Consider the following 18,919-nt stretch of genomic DNA (forward strand, 5'->3'; position numbering starts at 1 on the left):
ATACATACATATGTACACATACATGATGCATGAACAACAACATGTAAACAGACATAAATCTAAGTCATTAATAATGAAAATGTGAAAAGACTACCTTTCTCCATTTTCACTAGGCCCTGTTCCCCAACATTAACAATGTTGTTTCTGTTTGATTATTTATTGCAGGCTAATATTTGAGTTCATGTTGAATACATAATTAATTAGTTTAGTTAGTGTGTGTTTTGGGTTCACAGGATCAGCTGCTTAGCAGCTCAATCAAGGAAGGTTGAAACAGGTATTCTTAATTATGTCCTCTCAGCAGGAAGGGTTGGGAGCTGTTAAGATGTAGGCAGGTAAGATAGTTCTGAAGTAAATGACATTCTTATAATATTTGGGGTGCTCTTTGGTATGGATGGGTGCACACAGATGGATTGTGATGTCAGCAGTAACTAAAAGATCTTGTAATAAGAGTATATTTGTTATTCTGTGATTTGGATGCTTGCTCAGTTTAACTCACCCAAGTCACTCATTAGCTTGGCAGGTAAAATACAATTCACTGGAGTGAGGGGGGTTGGCAGCTTCCTGTGAGGCTGCAGTTTTCATTTGTTTGGTGTTCTTTTGCCTTTGTTTTATTTAGTGTTAATGATATTCTGGGGTTTCATTATTGCCTCTAGTTTTAGTAAACTATTGGTTAATAAATGCGACTTTGTTGCACTAATTCTGCTATCGACCTGGTTCACAGTATTCATTAATTCATCTTCAACCGCTTGTCCCTATCAGGGTCGCTGGAGCCGATCCCAGCTAACATCGGGCGCGAGGCAGGGTACACCCTGGACAGTACGCCAGTCTATTGCAGGGCACATAGCGATGGGCAAATTTAGAGTCATCAATAACCCTAACACATACATGTGTTTAGACTGTGGGAGGAAGCCGGAGAACCCGGAGAGAACCCACGGAGACACAGGGAGAACATGCAAACTCCACACAGAAGGGCCCCAGCCGGGATTTGAACCACGAACCCTCTCACTGTGTAGCGACAGTGCTAACCACCACCCAGCGTGTCGCCTTGGTCCACAGTATTCCTTTTTTAAAGTTATCTGGAGCCAAACCAGCTTATCTTCCGTTTTTAAATGGGTTGGCGACATTACAGAAAGTTTTTGTTAATAGCATAAATATGGTGATAACAACACTTGGCCATTTGAGGGAAAATGCAAGTAAATAGAGTGCATAGTAGTGTATAGTGAGGGTAGTTTGGGTATTTGAAGGATTGGGAGAGGAGGTTCAGAAGTTGTTTGGAGAAGGGCATCGAAACTTAAAGACCTGGAGGAAAAAGTGCTCTTAAATCAAATGACGACCTACCCTTCAGGGACCAGTTTGACCAGTTGTTTCGCCAGCAGTAGAATTTCTTCGGTGAGGTCAGTTGTGCCTGGAATCCCCCATGAAATATTCTTATTATACATCATACACAAACATGCTGAGGGCTTGTCAGCGACAGAAGAATTAGGAGTCAGTGGGTTGAGGGCCAGGACCTTTTGCTGGAGAAAGTGTCAGCACAGAGTACCTGGTCCACGAAAATATCTGGCATTGTCATCATCATCATCATCATCATCATCATCATCAGCATCATCATCATCATCATCTCTAACAGGATTGAGGCTTTCAGCAGTTGCACAATGTAACCAGGAGATGGCAACATTGGCCATGCTATGGCTATGCTCAGTGTACAAAGCAAATGTAATGTGTGACGGTGTTTGTCTGTGTGTATACTTTCATGAATAATCACACTGTGGCAAAAGAAAAGAAATGTGTTCACAAGGTCAATCGTTATGTTTTCTTCCTTATTTTTTTTTAGTAGGTTCAGTCCAGCTTACACTCATATTGACCCTTATGACTTTTCAACCATTTATTCGTTAGTTACTCTCAATCAAAATGTGGTGGTAAGGTATACAGCTGAATCAGGTATGTCCTGTGCAGTCGATACTATGATTTAAGCAGTTCATGGCCTTTGTGACAATATAATGAAACACACATTTTTTAATCCCTGTAGATATTCCTCAAACACATGTATGTATTCGGTGATATACAGATGGGCAGTGTGTATATAAAGGACTATATATATATATATATATATATATATACATACATAGTTATCAAGTTTGGGAATTGACCTGACATCACATTGAGAGTTGATTCCCATTCCCACATTTTAAAAAGCATAGAAACTTAAATTATTTTATTACATTATCTACATATTCAAAAGGCAAATGCTCCAGGGAACAGTCTTAACAAAAGCCTCAAGTTCTCCAGTAGAGATCTTAATTGGATCATGATGCAACAGTCCTGACAAAGTTTTCAGTGTAAGCTGAAAGGAAAAGTATGGAGGCAGGCTGGAGACAATATAGAGGATGTTTGTTAGTGTGCTTGTGAGTGGGAAGAGCCTGAGGTGTTCGTCTTGGTCAGGCCTGAGGCACCTGAACTTCACCACATGTGCTTCTACTAAATCAGCTCCCCCAAGAAATATCCCCTGGAGAGGTCTAAAGTGTTTCATAAACTAACAGGCATCTGCACGAACCCACAAACAACAGTTCATTTTTAATTAAAGAGTGCCTAAGAGGCGTATGAGATGATTATTAAACACTCTTTTGTCTGGAAAAAAACAATAACACCAAATTAAATCTTACATGGCCCAGTGCCTTGATAAATCTTGTGTGTTTAATTGTTTGTTTTAATTAGTTATCAAAATTGTTAAAGTAACTCTAAACGTGCCAGAATTATTTAAAACTTTGGATGATGATCATCATATTTTTCCCATTTCCAGCTTCTATTATTTACACAATGAATGTATACCTCACTGACTGGTAGACATATTTGAAAAAAATAGATCCCCCCACATTTCAGATGTATCACTGTTTGTGTCTATGTTTTCAAAAGCATTATTAAATGTCAATTGTCTGTTGAAAGTTTAAGCTTTCCCTGTTTTATATGAGCCTCAGGAGTACTTCATTACTTATGTACTTTTGAGCTTCTGCTAACATGCTAATGTTGGCATGCTTAAACTTAGTGCAAACAACCTCTGTACCCACACGCTGCTGTTACATTTAGCATGTTAGCATGGCTGTTCTTCAGTGCCACCTGCTGGACTTTTAATATAGGCCTATTGTAATTGTGATAATGTATCAAAATATATCTTCTTCTTCTTCTTTAATATGTACACTATTAATATGTGTATATGTATTTCCTCTGTTGCCTTATACTCACCTTCTATATAAATGACAGTGACAGAGTAGTAACAGAGTAACAGACACATTAACTTATACATTTAATATGCCTACATTGAGATTCTGAAATCATTAAGCCTCTTATGTACTCAGCACAACCAGGCGAGTAAGTAGAGACAGCGCAGACAGTGCAGTTGCTCGCAGGGTGAGGGAGCGTAGAGAAAGCAGGCCCTTCAACAATGTACTAAATGGTAAATGGGATCTTTCGAGTGATTCATATTGTCACCTAGGAACTTCATCTGTGTTCAGAAAAGAACTAAAGTCAAATTAAAAATGGTGCCTCAAAAAGGCAAACCCATATCTGTCATGGTTTTCATTATTTGTCATGGTCAGTAGAAATAAAAAACATAATTTTATGTTTATTTATTATACATAAACTATAACAAATAAACTAATTAAATGAATGATTCCTTATTTTCTTTGTTGTTGTTTTTTGTCATATACAGATTTGCAATGAATGCTGGGTAATTCTGTATTTATGTTTATGTTGGTCACCATAGGCCTACAGTATAGTCATCGGACTGTAAAATCCAACACATGGATGGTCAAATATGTGTCTATATATACAGTACATAATGTCCCAATGGTGTGTGTTTTTGCTTCATAACAATAGCGTGCATCAGGGCCTGCCATAATAGTGTGCTCAACTACAATACCCCACTGTGCAAAAAATATTTTTTTTACTGAAATGTGTAACAAATATGTTTCCATGGCTTTGAAACACAACATAAAAAGTGCACATTTCATGCAAATTTTTTTTATTTCATTTCTGTTTTGTTGATACATTGTTTAGATGCAAAAATGCATTTAAATATAGCATTTTCTGAAACAGCCACTTTAAACTTCCCAGGAGAGCTGACATAAGCTGGAATAAGTGTGATCCAGACTGCTCAGAATATCAGAATGCTGAAGGTAATGAACTTAGCTTCATTAAAATTATCAGGCAGCTTTCGAGCCAAAAAAGCGAGTACAATGGTGAATGTAGAGGTTCAAGCTTGGCCTGGGAAAACATATACACTGATACAAATATAAACAGTTGAAATGGCTGCAAAATATTTTTTAGCTCATTACATGAGAAAATATAGTACATGTTTTGTTTTATTAATTCAGATTAAATACTATTGTATCTGCTTTTATGCCTTTATTTGTCAGGACAGCTGGAGGTTGATAGGAAATGGGGGAGAGAGAGTGGGGGCAACAAGCAGTAAAGGGCAAAGGTCAGAGTCAAACCTTGGCCACTGTGGTGAGGACTTAGATTCTGAATATGGGGCATCTGCTCAACCTAGTGAGCTAGTAAGTGTCCCAAATTCATTTTCAAGTATCTCAAGTTTGACTTGTTGATATGCAACCATCATTCGTATATTTTGGCTGCCGAACATTATTTTTTTATTATTATTATTTAAGCTAGTGAATCAGCCTGGCAGTGTGAGCTGAAACTTCAAAATTTGCATAATGTATAAACTAATTAGCAAAAAAGAAAGTTTTCACCCACTGCTGTGATTTCACAAATAAATCAGAGGGTTCTTGGGGTAACTTTACCCATCAAATGTTTCCTTGTATTGTTCTCAGGCTTTAATATAATTATGTAGCACTTGGGCAAAAAAATACAAAACAGCATTCCATAACTTGAAGCCAGAATAGCAAATATCTCCACAGCCACAGTGAATTTCCCAGGAGAGCTGGCATAAGCTGGGATAAATGTGATCCAGACTGCACAGAATATCAGCATGCTGAAGGTTATGAACTTAGCTTCATTGAAGTTATCTGGCAGTTTTCGAGCCAAAAAAGCGAGTACAAAACACAACACAGCTAGAAGTCCGATGTATCCCAACACAGCCCAGAACCCTACAGATGATCCCAGGGCACACTCTAGTATAATCTTCTCTTTATAGAGGTTCATATTTTTGAAAGGAAAAGGAGGTTTGATTGTCAGCCAAAGTATGCAAATTATAACCTGTATGAGAGTGAAAGTCAGAACACTGAGTCTCTGCTGTACAGGCCCAAACCATTTTATCACATTCCTGCCTGGAAGTGTCGCTTTAAAGGCCATTAACACCACTATAGTCTTCCCCAGAACACAAGAGATACAGAGGACAAAGGTGATGCCGAATGCTGTGTGTCGCAGCATGCAGGACCACTCAGAGGGCCGACCGATGAAGGTCAGAGAACACAGGAAACACAGGGTCAAGGAGAAGAGCAGCAGGAAGCTCAGCTCAGAGTTGTTGGCCCTGACAATAGGAGTTTGCCTGTAGTAGAAAAATATCAAAGCTACAGTCGTAGCCAGGCAGGCACCGAAGACAGAAAAGGTGACCAACAGTATACCCATCAATTCCTTGAAGGTGAGGAACTCAATAGCTTTCAAGTCACAGTTATCCCTCTCCTCGTTGGACTTGTAATCTGGAAGGCATTTGTCACATTTCACTGCATCTGAAAGCATAAATATGTTTAGCCTGTACAGCACACACATCTTCAGGTAGATCAGTAAAGTGCTGGGAGTGATTTTTCCCAAAAGAAACACGATGAATGCTAGAATAAAGGCTAGGAATCCTGCTGTCTCACTTGTACTGTTGCTGAACTCTCCGTCAGCACAGGTGATGCAATCAAAACAGCAGATAGGCTTGCCCTTGACAATAGCCCGGCGGGTCCCTGGCAAACAGCTCTCACTGCAAACAGACCTTGGCACCTGCATCACAGTGAATATTAAAATAAAACAGTTTATCAAATGCTTTTGGAAATATTTACTTAGTGATCAAAAGTGCCAAGAGATTGCAGATTGTTCACAGTAAAAAAAAGAAGAATGTTAAGTACAAAATAAAATTAAAAAAATTAGGACAGACTGTCTACCTTTACTTACTTTAATATTGTCACCTGCCCAGATGGCTTGCACACCTGCTTTCATCTCAAACTGCTGGCCCTCAGGCTGGGAGGCATCATAGAAACCAATGGTTTCAAAGGTTATGTAACCTGTTCCATCCATCTGCCAGTTGACCAGTGCGTAACGTGCCACAGGGTCACCCAGTACATCAAAGAATACATCTTCACCGATCTTAGTGGTGAAATTGACCCGCTTTAGGTAATGTAGCACCTGCAAGGAAACAAATATGCTCTTATCAAAATAATCAATTACATTTTCAGAAGTTTTGATTTAGGCACAGATTTTTTTCATGATTACCTGCCATGGTTGGACATTTTCCCTATCAGCACAAGTGTTGTTCTCAAAAGGCCCCTGTCCGTCTTTGCAGGTAAACAACATGTGCAACGCGTGAGCAACAGCGTATGTGGCCTTGTAAACATTATTCAGCAAACTGGCATCTGAAACATCTGTGAAGCGTGTGTTAGTGTCCCACAGAGATTCCTTCCTGGTGCAGGCTGTGACTGGACCCTGAGCTTGAGCGTCTGCTTGGGGACTCAGGGTGCAGCCGAACACCGTCTCCCACAGCTCTACCAGTCCCTGGTCTCCTGGTGTGGCAGAGGGCCTGCTGTTAGCAAGGAATTCCTGCAGTCCAGGGATGTGAGCATTTAGTGCTGCAAAGCCCACTGCCCCCTGCACCACAGCGTAATTTACAGGTGAAGCAATATAGCGATACGTGATCCAGCCCTCGCTGCCCACCCACTGCAGGCCTGTCACATTCTGAGCGTGAAGCTCCTTAATAAGTATATCAAGGTCTGTGCCATCGGCAAATGCCACTATTACCTTAGAGGTGGATTTCTTTATAATGTCCACCACCTCTAAGAACCACTTCCTGGGATCAGTTCTATAAATAGCCACTGAGTACTCAACACACACACCTTCTCTTTCTGCTGCATCAAGGAAAGTAGCCATACCACCATTTCCATAGTCACTATTAGTTCTGATAGCCCCTACCCATGTCCAGCCAAAGTGTTTCACAAGCTTTGCAAGAGCTTTGCTCTGGTAAATGTCACTAGGTATGGTTCTGAAGAAAGATGGATAGTCTCTTCTGTTGCTGAGACATGCACAAGTGGCTGAATGACTGATCTGAAACACAAGTAAAACAGAGAAATAGCTTATTTCGAGATGCCTTCAATGTTTAATATGAATCACACATGTAATAAAATGTTCTCACACATTATATCACTTCTCATTCAACAACACAAATTGGCTTGACAGTTCATGTGTGCAGAAAGTGTGCATGCCCCAAATACTCACCACAGGTATATGGAAAGGTCCCATGGTGCGTGCAATGCCTATTGTAGAGGTGGATGTGGTTTCCCCTATGACAGCATGCACATTTGAGAGTTTGCTACAGCTGCCTTCACCATTCTCATACCTATTCATCAGGTTTAGCGATGCCCTGATGGACAGAGGGATACTGGGGCAGGAGTCAAAGATCCTGTACCCTAGTGTCACTCCTGGCAGCAGCTCTGAGCTGTTGTTGATCTCCTCTATCGCAAAAATCATAGTGTATGCATACTGAAGCTCTCCTGGATCCAGTCTGAAATAAAAGGAGTATATTTAAAAGTATATTTAAAACATGAATAAACAACACATGTAATATAATTTACAAATATTTTTTTCATCCCTCTCTTACCCTTCACACTGGATTGTTCCTGGGTTGATTTGGAGAGCTGGATTGACACTGACAGGGTTCTGATGAAAGGAGAAAATGCCTCCAATATTGATGTCTCCCTCCTTAGAAAACTGAGACTGCTCTTTTGTTCCATATGTTTGACACATAGGCTTCCCTCCTCTAACAGCCAGAAGTGAAAGAAGTAGCAGATCTGCTATCAACAGCATAGTTGCCCACCTCAATTTTTAACACCCAAGGCCCAAAGATAAAACTTCCCAACTCTGAGCATTTTATAGGATTTTTCTGGTATCTATCACAAAGCCACACGGGGCCTACTGTAGGTGTTTCTGTCCACCAATGACAGCACTTGTGGTGTGACTGACAGATGAATGGGCCTATTAGAAGACCTTCTGCGTTGGTATATCATCTTTGTTTTTTTAGCATAACCACTTCCATACAATAATAATTTCAGAAACCCGCGTCCCTGGGAAAGTCTGAGCTTATTGTTGTGTATGTGTATCTTTCAGTTTTTATTCCTATTATAGGCAAAACAATCCCATTCCTCCAAGGAAGCAAAGCTAGGGTGAACTTCATGAAGCACATCATACAGAAATCGTTCTGCAGAAAATAGCCACGGATGAACCACATCTCAAAGAGTCCTTACCTCTTAAACGCACTGCTTTATAAATCTAATGCAATACATTCATTTTATTTTTACCTTTTCAGGCATTTATTTCAGTACAGATGAAATCAGTACGGATTGGACAACGTGGTCTCATGGGAGGGCGTATAAATAGCACGCCACTTTTCATGACTTGCATGACTTTTCGCGTGCATGTCTACGCATATTAAGCTTTTCGCGTGTCATTTAACGCCCGTAGTTCCCCAGGGTTAGGGTTAGGGTTAGGGTCAGAGTTAGGGGTTAGGGTTAGGGTTAGGGTTAGGGTAAGGGTTAGGGTTAGGGTTAGGGCATTTCACGCCCGTTATTTCAGCCATCCTTCACATGAAATATTGATTTAAAAACAACCCTCTGACAGAAAGCTCCACCACTTCGTATTTCTCCGGAAAGTAGCGGAGAAATAATAAACGTGGGTTCTCCCTCAATGACATTTGTGCATGAAATGACAACGCCATCTCTGCACTATACAGGTCAATTGAGACTACATGGCGTGAAATGACACGCAAAAAACATGACATGCGTTGTAATTATACGCGAGATGGCTTAAGAGAAATAACGTGTCATTCACACGCCTTTTGGTGAGACCAGGCTGGATTGGAACATTTAGTTTAGAATTTAGCTTCAGTTATGGCAATGAACTAACATTGTTTATTATATTTTATTTTTAAAAGAGCAATTCAGACATTTTAATGTTACTATTCTATGTAATTGTTTGTAGTGCTTTTGATTAGTTTCTCCCCATCATGTGTTTTTTAGTATTTTTCTCTGGTTTTAACAATAAAATATAACATTTGGGAGCAAATATACAGAAGAGCAACCCAAAGCTAGAGGCCAGAATAGCAAATATCTCCACAGCCACAGTGAATTTCCCAGGAGAGCTGACATACGCTGGGATAAAAGTGACCCACACTGCACAGAATATCAGAATGCTGAAGGTAATGAACTTAGCTTCATTAAAATTATCAGGCAGCTTTCTAGCCAAAAAAGCGAGTATAAAACACAACACAGCTAGAAGTCCTATGTATCCTAACACAGCCCAGAACCCTATAGATGAACCTAAATCACACTCTAGAATAATCCTTTCAGTTGCATGAGCTGTATTTTTGTAGGGGAATGGTGGGTCAAGGGTTAACCACAGAACACAAACTAACACCTGCAGTAAAGTACAGCTGAGAACACTTGTTCTCTGAAGCAGAGAAGAACACTGAGGAACAGTGTTTGCTGGCTTTTTAGCTTTAAAGGCGATGACCACTGCTATGGTTTTACCCAGGATACAAGACATGCACAAGGCAAAGGTGATGCCAAAAGCTGTGTGGCGCAGCCTACAGGACCACTCAGAGGGCCGGCCTATGAAGGTCAGAGCACACAGGAAACACAAAGTCAAGGAGAAGAGCAGCAGGAAGCTTAGCTCAGAGTTACTGGCTTTGACAAGAGGTGTGTGACGAAACCGAAAAAAGACACATGTCACGACCAGCGTTAAACTTGCCCCCAACAACGAGAAAGCAGTGAGGAGGGCTCCCATGGTTTCTCCATAAGATAGGAACTCGATCACCTTTGGAACACACTGGCTGTGATCTTCATTCGACCAGTACTCCAGCGGACACGGTGAACACTCTGCAGAATCTAAATGGAAAACATTAACACGGAAATGTGTTCATGCTGTAAGCTGTAACGTAGGAGAGCAGAGCTCCTTTTAAAATAAACACTGGCTGTATTTAGAGACTTATAGGTGAGATACAGGAAAGCGGATTTTGTGCAAATAGTTGTACATACTAAATTCTACTCACTGCTGGAGTTGCTGATCTCTCCAGCAGCACAGGGGATGCAGGAGAAACAGCAGATGGGTTTGCTTTTAATTACAGCTTGCCGGAAACCTGGCAGACAACTCTCACTGCAGACAGACTGTGGCCTCTGTAACAACACAACACAAACACAACTAATCAGTTCCTCATAGTCTTTTTTTAGGGTCTCTTAAAACTCTAGTTTAAGCTTTATACCTCGATCGTACACATCAATCTACCAGATTATTATACATCCTTATACTATCTATCAGAAGTAAAATTCTTTGGCATGTCAGTCTGCAAAATGTATACAGTATATTCATATATTTGTGAATTTACCTATTTTTAATTCATTAAATGGCTCATGGAACAACTATTAAGCCTACTTTGGAAATCAACCTCCACAATAAGTATTGCATACATATAATACCTTTGGGGATTTGGAAGCCCATGTTGTGTTTATTCCATTCATGGTAAACTCCTTTCCATTTGGTAGTGAGGCATCGTAGCTCCCAACAGTTACAAACACAGTATCTCCTGCTTGCTTTCTCTGCCAGTTAACCAACTCATAAGTCGCTGCAGGGTCTCCGTTTTCATCAAAATACACTCTCTCTCCTGACTGAAGAGTGAAATTCACATCTTGGAGGTGTTTTATAACCTACCAAAAAAGAACAGTGGTGTGAAGTTAGAGTTGTTTATCATTTCAAATTAATCTCATAATGCATAAAAGTGACCTCCCACCTGTTTCGACTCTAAATCATCTTCCCACATACACCGCTGGGTCACCGCCTCGCCTCTCTGTCCACATTTTAACATGTTATGCACAGCATGAGCCACAGCGTACACAGCCTTATACACATTGTTAGATATCCTTAGCTCTGACACATCAGTGAAAGGATAATCCATGTCCTGTAGTCTTTCAGAGCCAGAGCACTGGGTTTGACCATGCAGACCAGAATGGAAACTGCAACCAAATGTGGCTTCCCAAAACTCTCTCAGTAGATTATTATGAGGGTCTTGACTTGGGTTAACCTGAAAAAGAAACTCTTGCAGGCCTGTGATCTTTGTTTTCCTGATGTTGAAGCCCAGAGACCCTGCCAGAATTCCTGAGTACCTCTTAATGGCCAGATGACCCGCTGTTATCCAGGACTCACTGCCCACCCACTGCAGCCCAGTCAAGTTCTGCCTCAGCGCTTCCTCAAGTAGAATGTCCATTTCACCCTGAGCGAGGAAGGCAACTAAAACCATTGCACTGCCCCTCTGGATCACTCTGACCACCCTGGCAATCTTCTCACTGGGGTCAGTCCTTGAGATGGCCTCTGAGTACTCAACACAGACCCCCTCCTGGCTTGCGGTTGTGATAAATGTTGCCATGCCATTGTTACCATAATCGTTGTCACTTCTAACTGCCCCAACCCATGTCCAGCCAAAGTGCTTCACCAGTTTTGCCAAGGCTCTGCTCTGATAGTAGTCACTAGGGATGGTTCTGAAGAAGGAGGGGTACTCCTTTGTGTTACTCAGACAAGCACAAGTGGCAAAGTGGCTGATCTATTAGAAAAGAAAAGGAGAGAAACAAAAAATAATATATAACCTTTGAGTATGATTATTAAGAGACACAATTTAGGCATCTGACTTTTGACTCAATCTGCTGCATCTGTACAAACCCCGCAACCGTAATCCTGACCTCCTAAAAATAAACATAGTGAATCAAACAATGCACAGAATAATTTACCACCGGTATTTGGAAAATCCCTGCCATTTGTAGCATCACAATGGTTGAGGAGGATTCAGAGGCTCCGATGATGGCATGAACAGATGACTGGCTGGAGCAGGTTTTACCTAAAGCCCTTTCCTGCCCATTCATTAGACCCATCACTGCACGCGTTGAAGCCAGTGTTGAACCACAGCTGTCAAATATCTTATAACCAATTGAGATATTAGGCAGCAGAGTGCTGCTATTGTTGATCTCCTGGATGGCAAAAATCATTGTTTGGGCAAAACGAAATTCTCTAAAATTTATCCTGAAAAGAGTAAGAACAGTTTTAACTAAGACACTTTCTGACATTAATTGACATTTCTTCTGTTAAGAAGCAAAAAAAAAAAAAAAAAAAACTGTACCTAGAGCATATGAGAGGTTCTGGAGCATCTGTGAAGGAGAGTGGAGGCTTTGATATTTGGCTGTGGATGGAGAAAGCTCCTCCAATAGTGATATCTCCTCCCTTTGAGAGCAGAGGAAACACTGGGCTCCCCAGTATCTCACAGAGTGCAGTGTCTTCCTCTGCTCCAAAAGCTCCCACAAAAAGCAGAAACAGTAACATGACACAGTCACACATCTGGTACAAAAGACACACGCTGACCAGATCATTTGTCTACTTTAATGGGACAGCTTTATACTTCTGCAGATGATGACGCCCAAGGTCCTCTTATCGAATCACTGTAGAATGATGTCAGATCGCTTTGCTGTTCTTCAATTGAGATGGTATATTCTCTCTTTAAGACCTTTTGGTCATCACTAATCTAAGTTGTAAGTCAAATTGTAGAAGAATGGGATGAGGGGGAACACAGTATTTAAACATTCTTTAGTTGCAAACTGAGTATATCAAGAAGTTTGTATATAAACGTGTTAGACATTTTTTTTTAACATTACAAGAAAGGAAAAACTGAAAAATCAGCCCATTATTCCTAACTGCTTATTCTGTTCAGGTCGTGTTGGGAGTGTGGTTGTGGGCATATGTATTATCATATGGTGTGTTAATTAAGTATGAAACATTGTGTAATCATGTTAAAATTCAATACAGAAAAAAAACATAATATGCCATCCCAGTATTCCTAAATATGATGTGTATATTGGATGTTTCTAAACCTCACGATTAAGCACAATGCCAGTTTCCAGTGCCAAAATACAAATTGTTATTCTTAATGCTGCATGCTCAGATTTAATGGTGATTTGCATATATGTTAATATGCTAGTATATTTTTTTCTGATGTGTACTAGAGGCCATTGTAGGCCTAATTCTAGCTTTGTTGGAATGAAACCCTGAAAATATCCTCAGTATTGGCTCTATATTATATATATTTTATGATATATCTTGTGCTTGCTTGTGACTTTTGGTTAGTGTTTCTATCCACAGACCACTGATGTGCTCTTGAGCATGGTGGAGCTACTGTATGCACTGACCAGATTTAACTAGCTGAGTGTAAACATTCCTGAAAAATACAACCTGGTTCACATTGAACAGGATAAATTTAGATTAGAATCTTTGTTATTTCAGCATTTTATATTTGGGGGTACTAAAGACAGAACAGTCTGTGTGGGAAAAGGCCAAACAAAAGAGTGCATGTGCTGAGCCAAAGTGAGCAAATCATGATATAAAGAAATAAATAGCTGGCACACTACATGGCTCCAAAATCCACTCATTAGACGTGTTCTAGGTAAAATGTGTCCGCTGGAAAGGATTCAGGGCACACCCTCTCAAATGTCCTCTCACTTGGTATGTCTCCATTAAAAAAATATACCCCTGATCGGTTTACAAGACACCGGAGGTGTCACTCTTAATGGGTTTTGATCATCGCGGAAAGTGCTGTGGCACATCTTTCTCCACGTGAGAAAAACCGGACAGTAAGTAATAGTAATAATTGCCGTTTTTATAGTCTAGTTGATATTCAAACAGTTTTAGCAGCACTTCAAGATCCGACCATTATTAAAACGTATGCAGTAAAAAAGACCATGAAAACAAATAGTTTTTCATCATTTTGACATTTAAGGTGGCTTGTTTGGTTCACGAAATCAACTCTTACAAATTTCATGAAAGAAAACACTCCTTAAAATTTCCGATAGTTGTCAAAAATTGTGTTAGTGTCAGACAGGCTGGCACCGGTGAGGAAGTTATAGCGTATTTCTATTCAGAAATAGCTAGTATGATGATACTTCTGTGTGTGTGCGTGCATGCTTGCGTGCGTGTGTGTGTGAATGGGAGAGAGAGAGAGAGAGGGGGCGACATGCAGCAAAGGGCCACAGGTCAGGATCCAACTCTGGCCGCTGTGGCACTCATTTTAACAAGCGCATGCAAAGATGTGTGTTCACAGGTAGCAGTAGCTCAGTCCACAGGTGACTTGGCTGGAAACCGGAGGGTCGCTGGTTCGAGTCCCTGTGTGGACCATGAATGGAGCGTGGACTGGTGGCTGGAGAGGTGCCAGTTCATCTCCTGGGCACTGCTGAGGTGCTGTTGAGCAAGGCACCAAACCCCCAACTGCTCGGGGCGCCGGTCACTGGCAGCCACCTTGCTCTAACATCTCTCCATTAGTTGCATTTACATAGGTCCTTTCTGTATATGTGTGTATTTCGGGCCTGTGTGTGTAAAAATGAAAAAAATAGAGTGAAAATTGAATTTCCCCATTGCGGGACTAATAAAGGAATTCTTCTTCTTCTTCTCTCATTCAGATTGGGGCCATTTCGGCGAGGGAGACCTGCCCTATACCGGGTATTTGACTGTAATGAAAACGTCACTGTTTGTTGCACTTACGTCCCCCAGTTATACAAATTAATATTAAGAGACAAAGTCACATATTATAAAAACATTTTAATTCATATGATTACAACTTTTTTCTTTTTTATGTACAGATTTTATAATTGTCTGTAGCACCAGCTTGGTAGGATTCACCACATAATAGAAAGATCTCAAATAAAAATGTAAATGTTTAACTGCCAGTCAACAATGTATAATTATTGCTTTGTAGCTATTTCTGTTTTTGTAGATTTTAATACAGTCAAAGGAAAGCTAAACAATATTTATGTTTAAATAAATAGTATGCTCAGTTCACTTCAAATTAAATCCAAGCCACAAGCTGTGAAATAACAAAAAAAAGACGACAACTATAATTTAATTTATATTTAACCTGAACCCCTTTTCCCCATCAGATGTTTCCTTGTGTTCAATTCTGGTTTGAGTACAATAATAAAACATTTTGGTGCAAATATACATATAAGTAGCCCATAACTGGATGCTAAAATAGCAAATATCTCCACAGCCACAGTGAACTTCCCAGGAGAACTGACATAAGCTGGGATAAATGTGATCCACACTGCACAGAATATTAGCATGCTGAAGGTGATACATTTAGCTTCATTAAAATTATCAGGCAGCTTTCGAGCCAAAAAAGCTAGTACAAAACACAACACAGCTAGAAGTCCTATGTATCCTAACACAGCCCAGAACCCTACAGGTGATCCCAGGGCACACTCTAAGATGATTCTGTCATTATAGAGCAACACATTCTTGAAAGGAAAAGGAGGGTTGATTGTCAGCCAAAGTATGCAAATAAGAATCTGTATAAGAGTGAAACCCAGAACACTGAGTCTCTGCTGTGCAGGCCCAAACCATTTCATCACATTACTTCCTGGAAGTGTGGCCCTGAAGGCCATTAACACCACTATAGTCTTCCCCAGAACACAAGAGATACAGAGAACAAAGGTGATGCCGAATGCTGTGTGTCGCAGCATGCAGGACCACTCAGAGGGCCGACCGATGAAGGTCAGAGAACACAGGAAACACAGGGTCAAGGAGAAGAGCAGCAGGGAGCTCAGCTCAGAGTTGTTGGCCTTCACCAAGGGAGAGTCCTTATTGATCAAGAATAGAGTGGCCACAATTAAAGTAAGCAGCACACCAAACAAAGTGAAACATACAAGTATTATACCCATAACCTCAGTGAAGTAGAGGAACTCGACATTTTTCAGTACACATGCATCTCTGTTTTGATTGGACCAATACTCTTCAGGACACTTTTTGCAGTCATTAGAGTCTGTAATAGAAATATGTCAGTTACAACCTAAAAATGTAAATTAGAGACTGTACCATAGCCAACTTAAACATGATACAGGAAGTGTGGAAAGCAAACAATGTATGCAAACTGCCATATCTCTGGTCTGTGGTGCATATACCTGTGCTGTTGCTGATTTCTCCCTCTGCACATGGTATACAGTCATAACAGCACACTGGCCTTCCTTTCTGAAGGACTTTATAAGTTCCTGGATGACAGCTCTCACTGCACACTGACACAGGCACCTTTGAATAAAAACAAAACAAAAAAACATGTAAAGTTATTGAAACAATCCTTTAAGGGGGATTATTGTCAAACTACAATGCTTGCATTATATAAATGTAGATTTTTGTCAATTATAATATTTGCCTCTGTCTTCCCTCCAGACCACATAATGGTTTCAGTGTTGAGGACAAACTGCTTTCCAGGAGGTAGAGAGGCATCATAATAGCCCACAGGTTTAAATTGGACCAAATCATCTGATCCACGCTGCCAGTTCACCACCTCATACCGAGCAACAGCTGCTCCAGTGCTGTCAAACCACACCTGCTCCCCATTCTTAATGGTAAAATTCACCTGCTTTAAAGACTCCACAACCTAAAAAGGGTAAGATGATATGTCAGTATATATAAATCAACAGCTAAGTAACAAAGAGTTTAGTAATCTGTCCTTTGTACCTGCCAGGGAGTAACCTTTACAGTGTCATCACACCCCTGGCTATTGGAGCAATTTAGGATGTTATGCAGAGAATGGGCCACAGCATAGATGGCTTTGTAAATGTTACTAGTATATCTCAGCTCTGCCACATCATCATCATAATCTTTAAACTCAAGTACATCCTGGTTTTCTTTGCAAGGTGCTGTCATGTCGCTGTTTATCTCATTGCACTTAAACTCTGTCTCCCAGAAGTTTTTAATTAAAAAATCATCCAGGCCACTGATATTGGCCTTTTGCACAGCAAAACCTAGTGAACCTCCTAGCACACTGAAGCTGTTGGGAGTCACAAGGCTGTCAGCAGTGATCCAGGCCTCCACACCAATAAACTGCAGGCCTGTGACATTATGCAGACTCAACTGTTCTAGAAGGTTGTTCATCTCTATGTGGGCCAAGAAACCCACAATGACCCGAGCAGTGCTCTTTCGGATCACTTCCACCACTTTCATGACTTTTTCTGGTTCTGCCCTGTGGAATTTCTCAGTATACTCAACACACACTCCTTCCTCCTGGGCTGCAGCAAGGAAGATGGCCATGCCGTTGTTGCCATAGTCGCTGTCGCTGTTGATTGTCCCTACCCAGGTCCAGCCAAAGTGCTTAACCAGTTGGGCGAGGGCACGGCTTTGGTAGCGGTCACTGGCAATGGTTCGAAAGAAAGAGGGATACTCTTCCCTGTTGCTCAAACACTCACAAGTAGCTGAATGACTTATCTGAGAGTACACAAAGAGAGAGAAATAATAAGTATAGTTTGCATTTAATAAAGACATTGATACAGATAGACTTGACTCATACCACTGGTATTTTGAATGGTCCAGTAGTGCGTGACAGCACAATTGTTGAAGAGGATTCAGACTCCCCAATAATAGCATGAACAGCTGTTTGACCGGAACAACTCTTTCCCACAGTCCACTCATCACCGTTCATAAGGGCCATCACAGTGTGCATTGAGATTAATGTTGAGCCACAGTTGTCATAAATACGGTATCCAATTGATATATTGGGAAGAAGAAATTCCATTTTGTTTATTTCCTCAATTGAAAAGATCATGGTCTGGGCAAATCGAAACTCCCTGAGGTTGACACTGACAACAAGCACAATACAAACTTGTATCTACGGTGACAGAACTGATAAGAAAGCATTTTCGTACAAAGCGGAAAATTACCTGGAACATGTGAGACGTGTTGGTTTTTCTGAAGAGGAAAGATGAGGTTGTGTAACTTTACTGTGGATGGAAAAGGCTCCCCCGATTATGACATCTCCCTCTTTAGACAGCAGAGGGAACTCCGGACTCCCCAGGATCTGACAGAAAGGAGCTTCCTCCTCCACTGCTCCAAATGCCAACAGAAGCCCCACGAAAATCAGCCCTGATATCACTTGTGACATTTTCTAATCACAGATGCTGATAGGGCAGAGCTACCTACCTAGCTAGGTCAGGGTCAAAGTGGCCTTAAATGTGACATTTTATAATCCTAGTTGATGAGAGGGCTCACTGGCCTCTTAGTAGCCAATGAGAGAAAAGTCAGATAGGACAGTCTTGATTGGTTCTGGCCATGGACGTATTGTGTCATTATTGTGTCACGGTAATACAATGCATTGTTATAGAATGAACTATCCAACAGTGTAGAAAATATGAACAACAGCTTAACAGTGACCCACTTTATATTGTAATATAACACTCTGAAATGTGTGAAATCTGCATAACAAGTGCTCTTATTTAAAAAATAAATAATACAAAGAAGAAGAGTTCCTGTCCTGAAAAATAATGCTGTTTTAGGCAATCTATTCTTTACATCATATTAAATAGGTTTATGAGTTGTGCTCCATAACATCCGTTACCTGCAACACCTTAGTCAATGCACTTTTAAGCCATTAAATGGACATTTGAGGTTTAATATAATCTTAAACATCAGAAACATCCTATGGATGTGTTCTGTTTTTTCCTTCGTTTTTCTTCCATTCTGTTCATACTCACACATGTTCATACATATTTATATATATATATATATATATATACTGTATATGAACATCCTCATCCGTAAATAACTGTTAAATGGTGTTGGCCCACTTACATTCAATTTCTATCTTTTTTTACCCTATATGTCATGTCATTTGGAAGAGGGATTTAAAGTTACAATTTTGACA

The 18,919-nt window shown here is 40.5% G+C and overlaps 3 protein-coding genes across 3 annotated transcripts; all 3 read right to left on the minus strand.

Annotated features, from left to right (window-relative positions):
- Window positions 1-4,770: 4,770 nt before the first annotated feature.
- Window positions 4,771-7,968, minus strand: LOC310947522 (extracellular calcium-sensing receptor-like; the record flags this gene model as incomplete). The annotated part of the gene is made up of 6 exons (XM_083914349.1): window positions 7,808-7,968; window positions 7,426-7,711; window positions 6,430-7,254; window positions 6,112-6,342; window positions 5,817-5,940; window positions 4,771-5,684 (listed from the first exon to the last, which is right to left on the minus strand). Exons 1-6 carry the CDS (start codon window positions 7,951-7,953, stop codon window positions 4,771-4,773), a joined length of 2,526 nt encoding a protein of 841 aa, XP_083770475.1. The 5' UTR covers window positions 7,954-7,968.
- A 1,224-nt stretch (window positions 7,969-9,192) lies between these two features.
- On the minus strand, window positions 9,193-12,564 carry LOC310947441 (extracellular calcium-sensing receptor-like; the record flags this gene model as incomplete). The annotated part of the gene is made up of 6 exons (XM_083914229.1): window positions 9,193-10,088; window positions 10,253-10,376; window positions 10,677-10,904; window positions 10,988-11,794; window positions 11,979-12,267; window positions 12,365-12,564. 6 exons carry the CDS (start codon window positions 12,562-12,564, stop codon window positions 9,193-9,195), a joined length of 2,544 nt encoding a protein of 847 aa, XP_083770355.1.
- Window positions 12,565-15,137: 2,573 nt separating this feature from the next.
- Window positions 15,138-18,160, minus strand: LOC310947442 (extracellular calcium-sensing receptor-like; the record flags this gene model as incomplete). The annotated part of the gene is made up of 6 exons (XM_083914230.1): window positions 15,138-16,045; window positions 16,185-16,308; window positions 16,433-16,660; window positions 16,741-17,487; window positions 17,570-17,858; window positions 17,940-18,160. 6 exons carry the CDS (start codon window positions 18,158-18,160, stop codon window positions 15,138-15,140), a joined length of 2,517 nt encoding a protein of 838 aa, XP_083770356.1.
- Between the last annotated feature and the right edge of the window lie 759 nt (window positions 18,161-18,919).

Source organism: Echiichthys vipera (assembly GCF_963691815.1).
Source record: "Echiichthys vipera genome assembly, chromosome: 5".
Taxonomy (NCBI): domain Eukaryota; kingdom Metazoa; phylum Chordata; class Actinopteri; order Perciformes; family Trachinidae; genus Echiichthys; species Echiichthys vipera.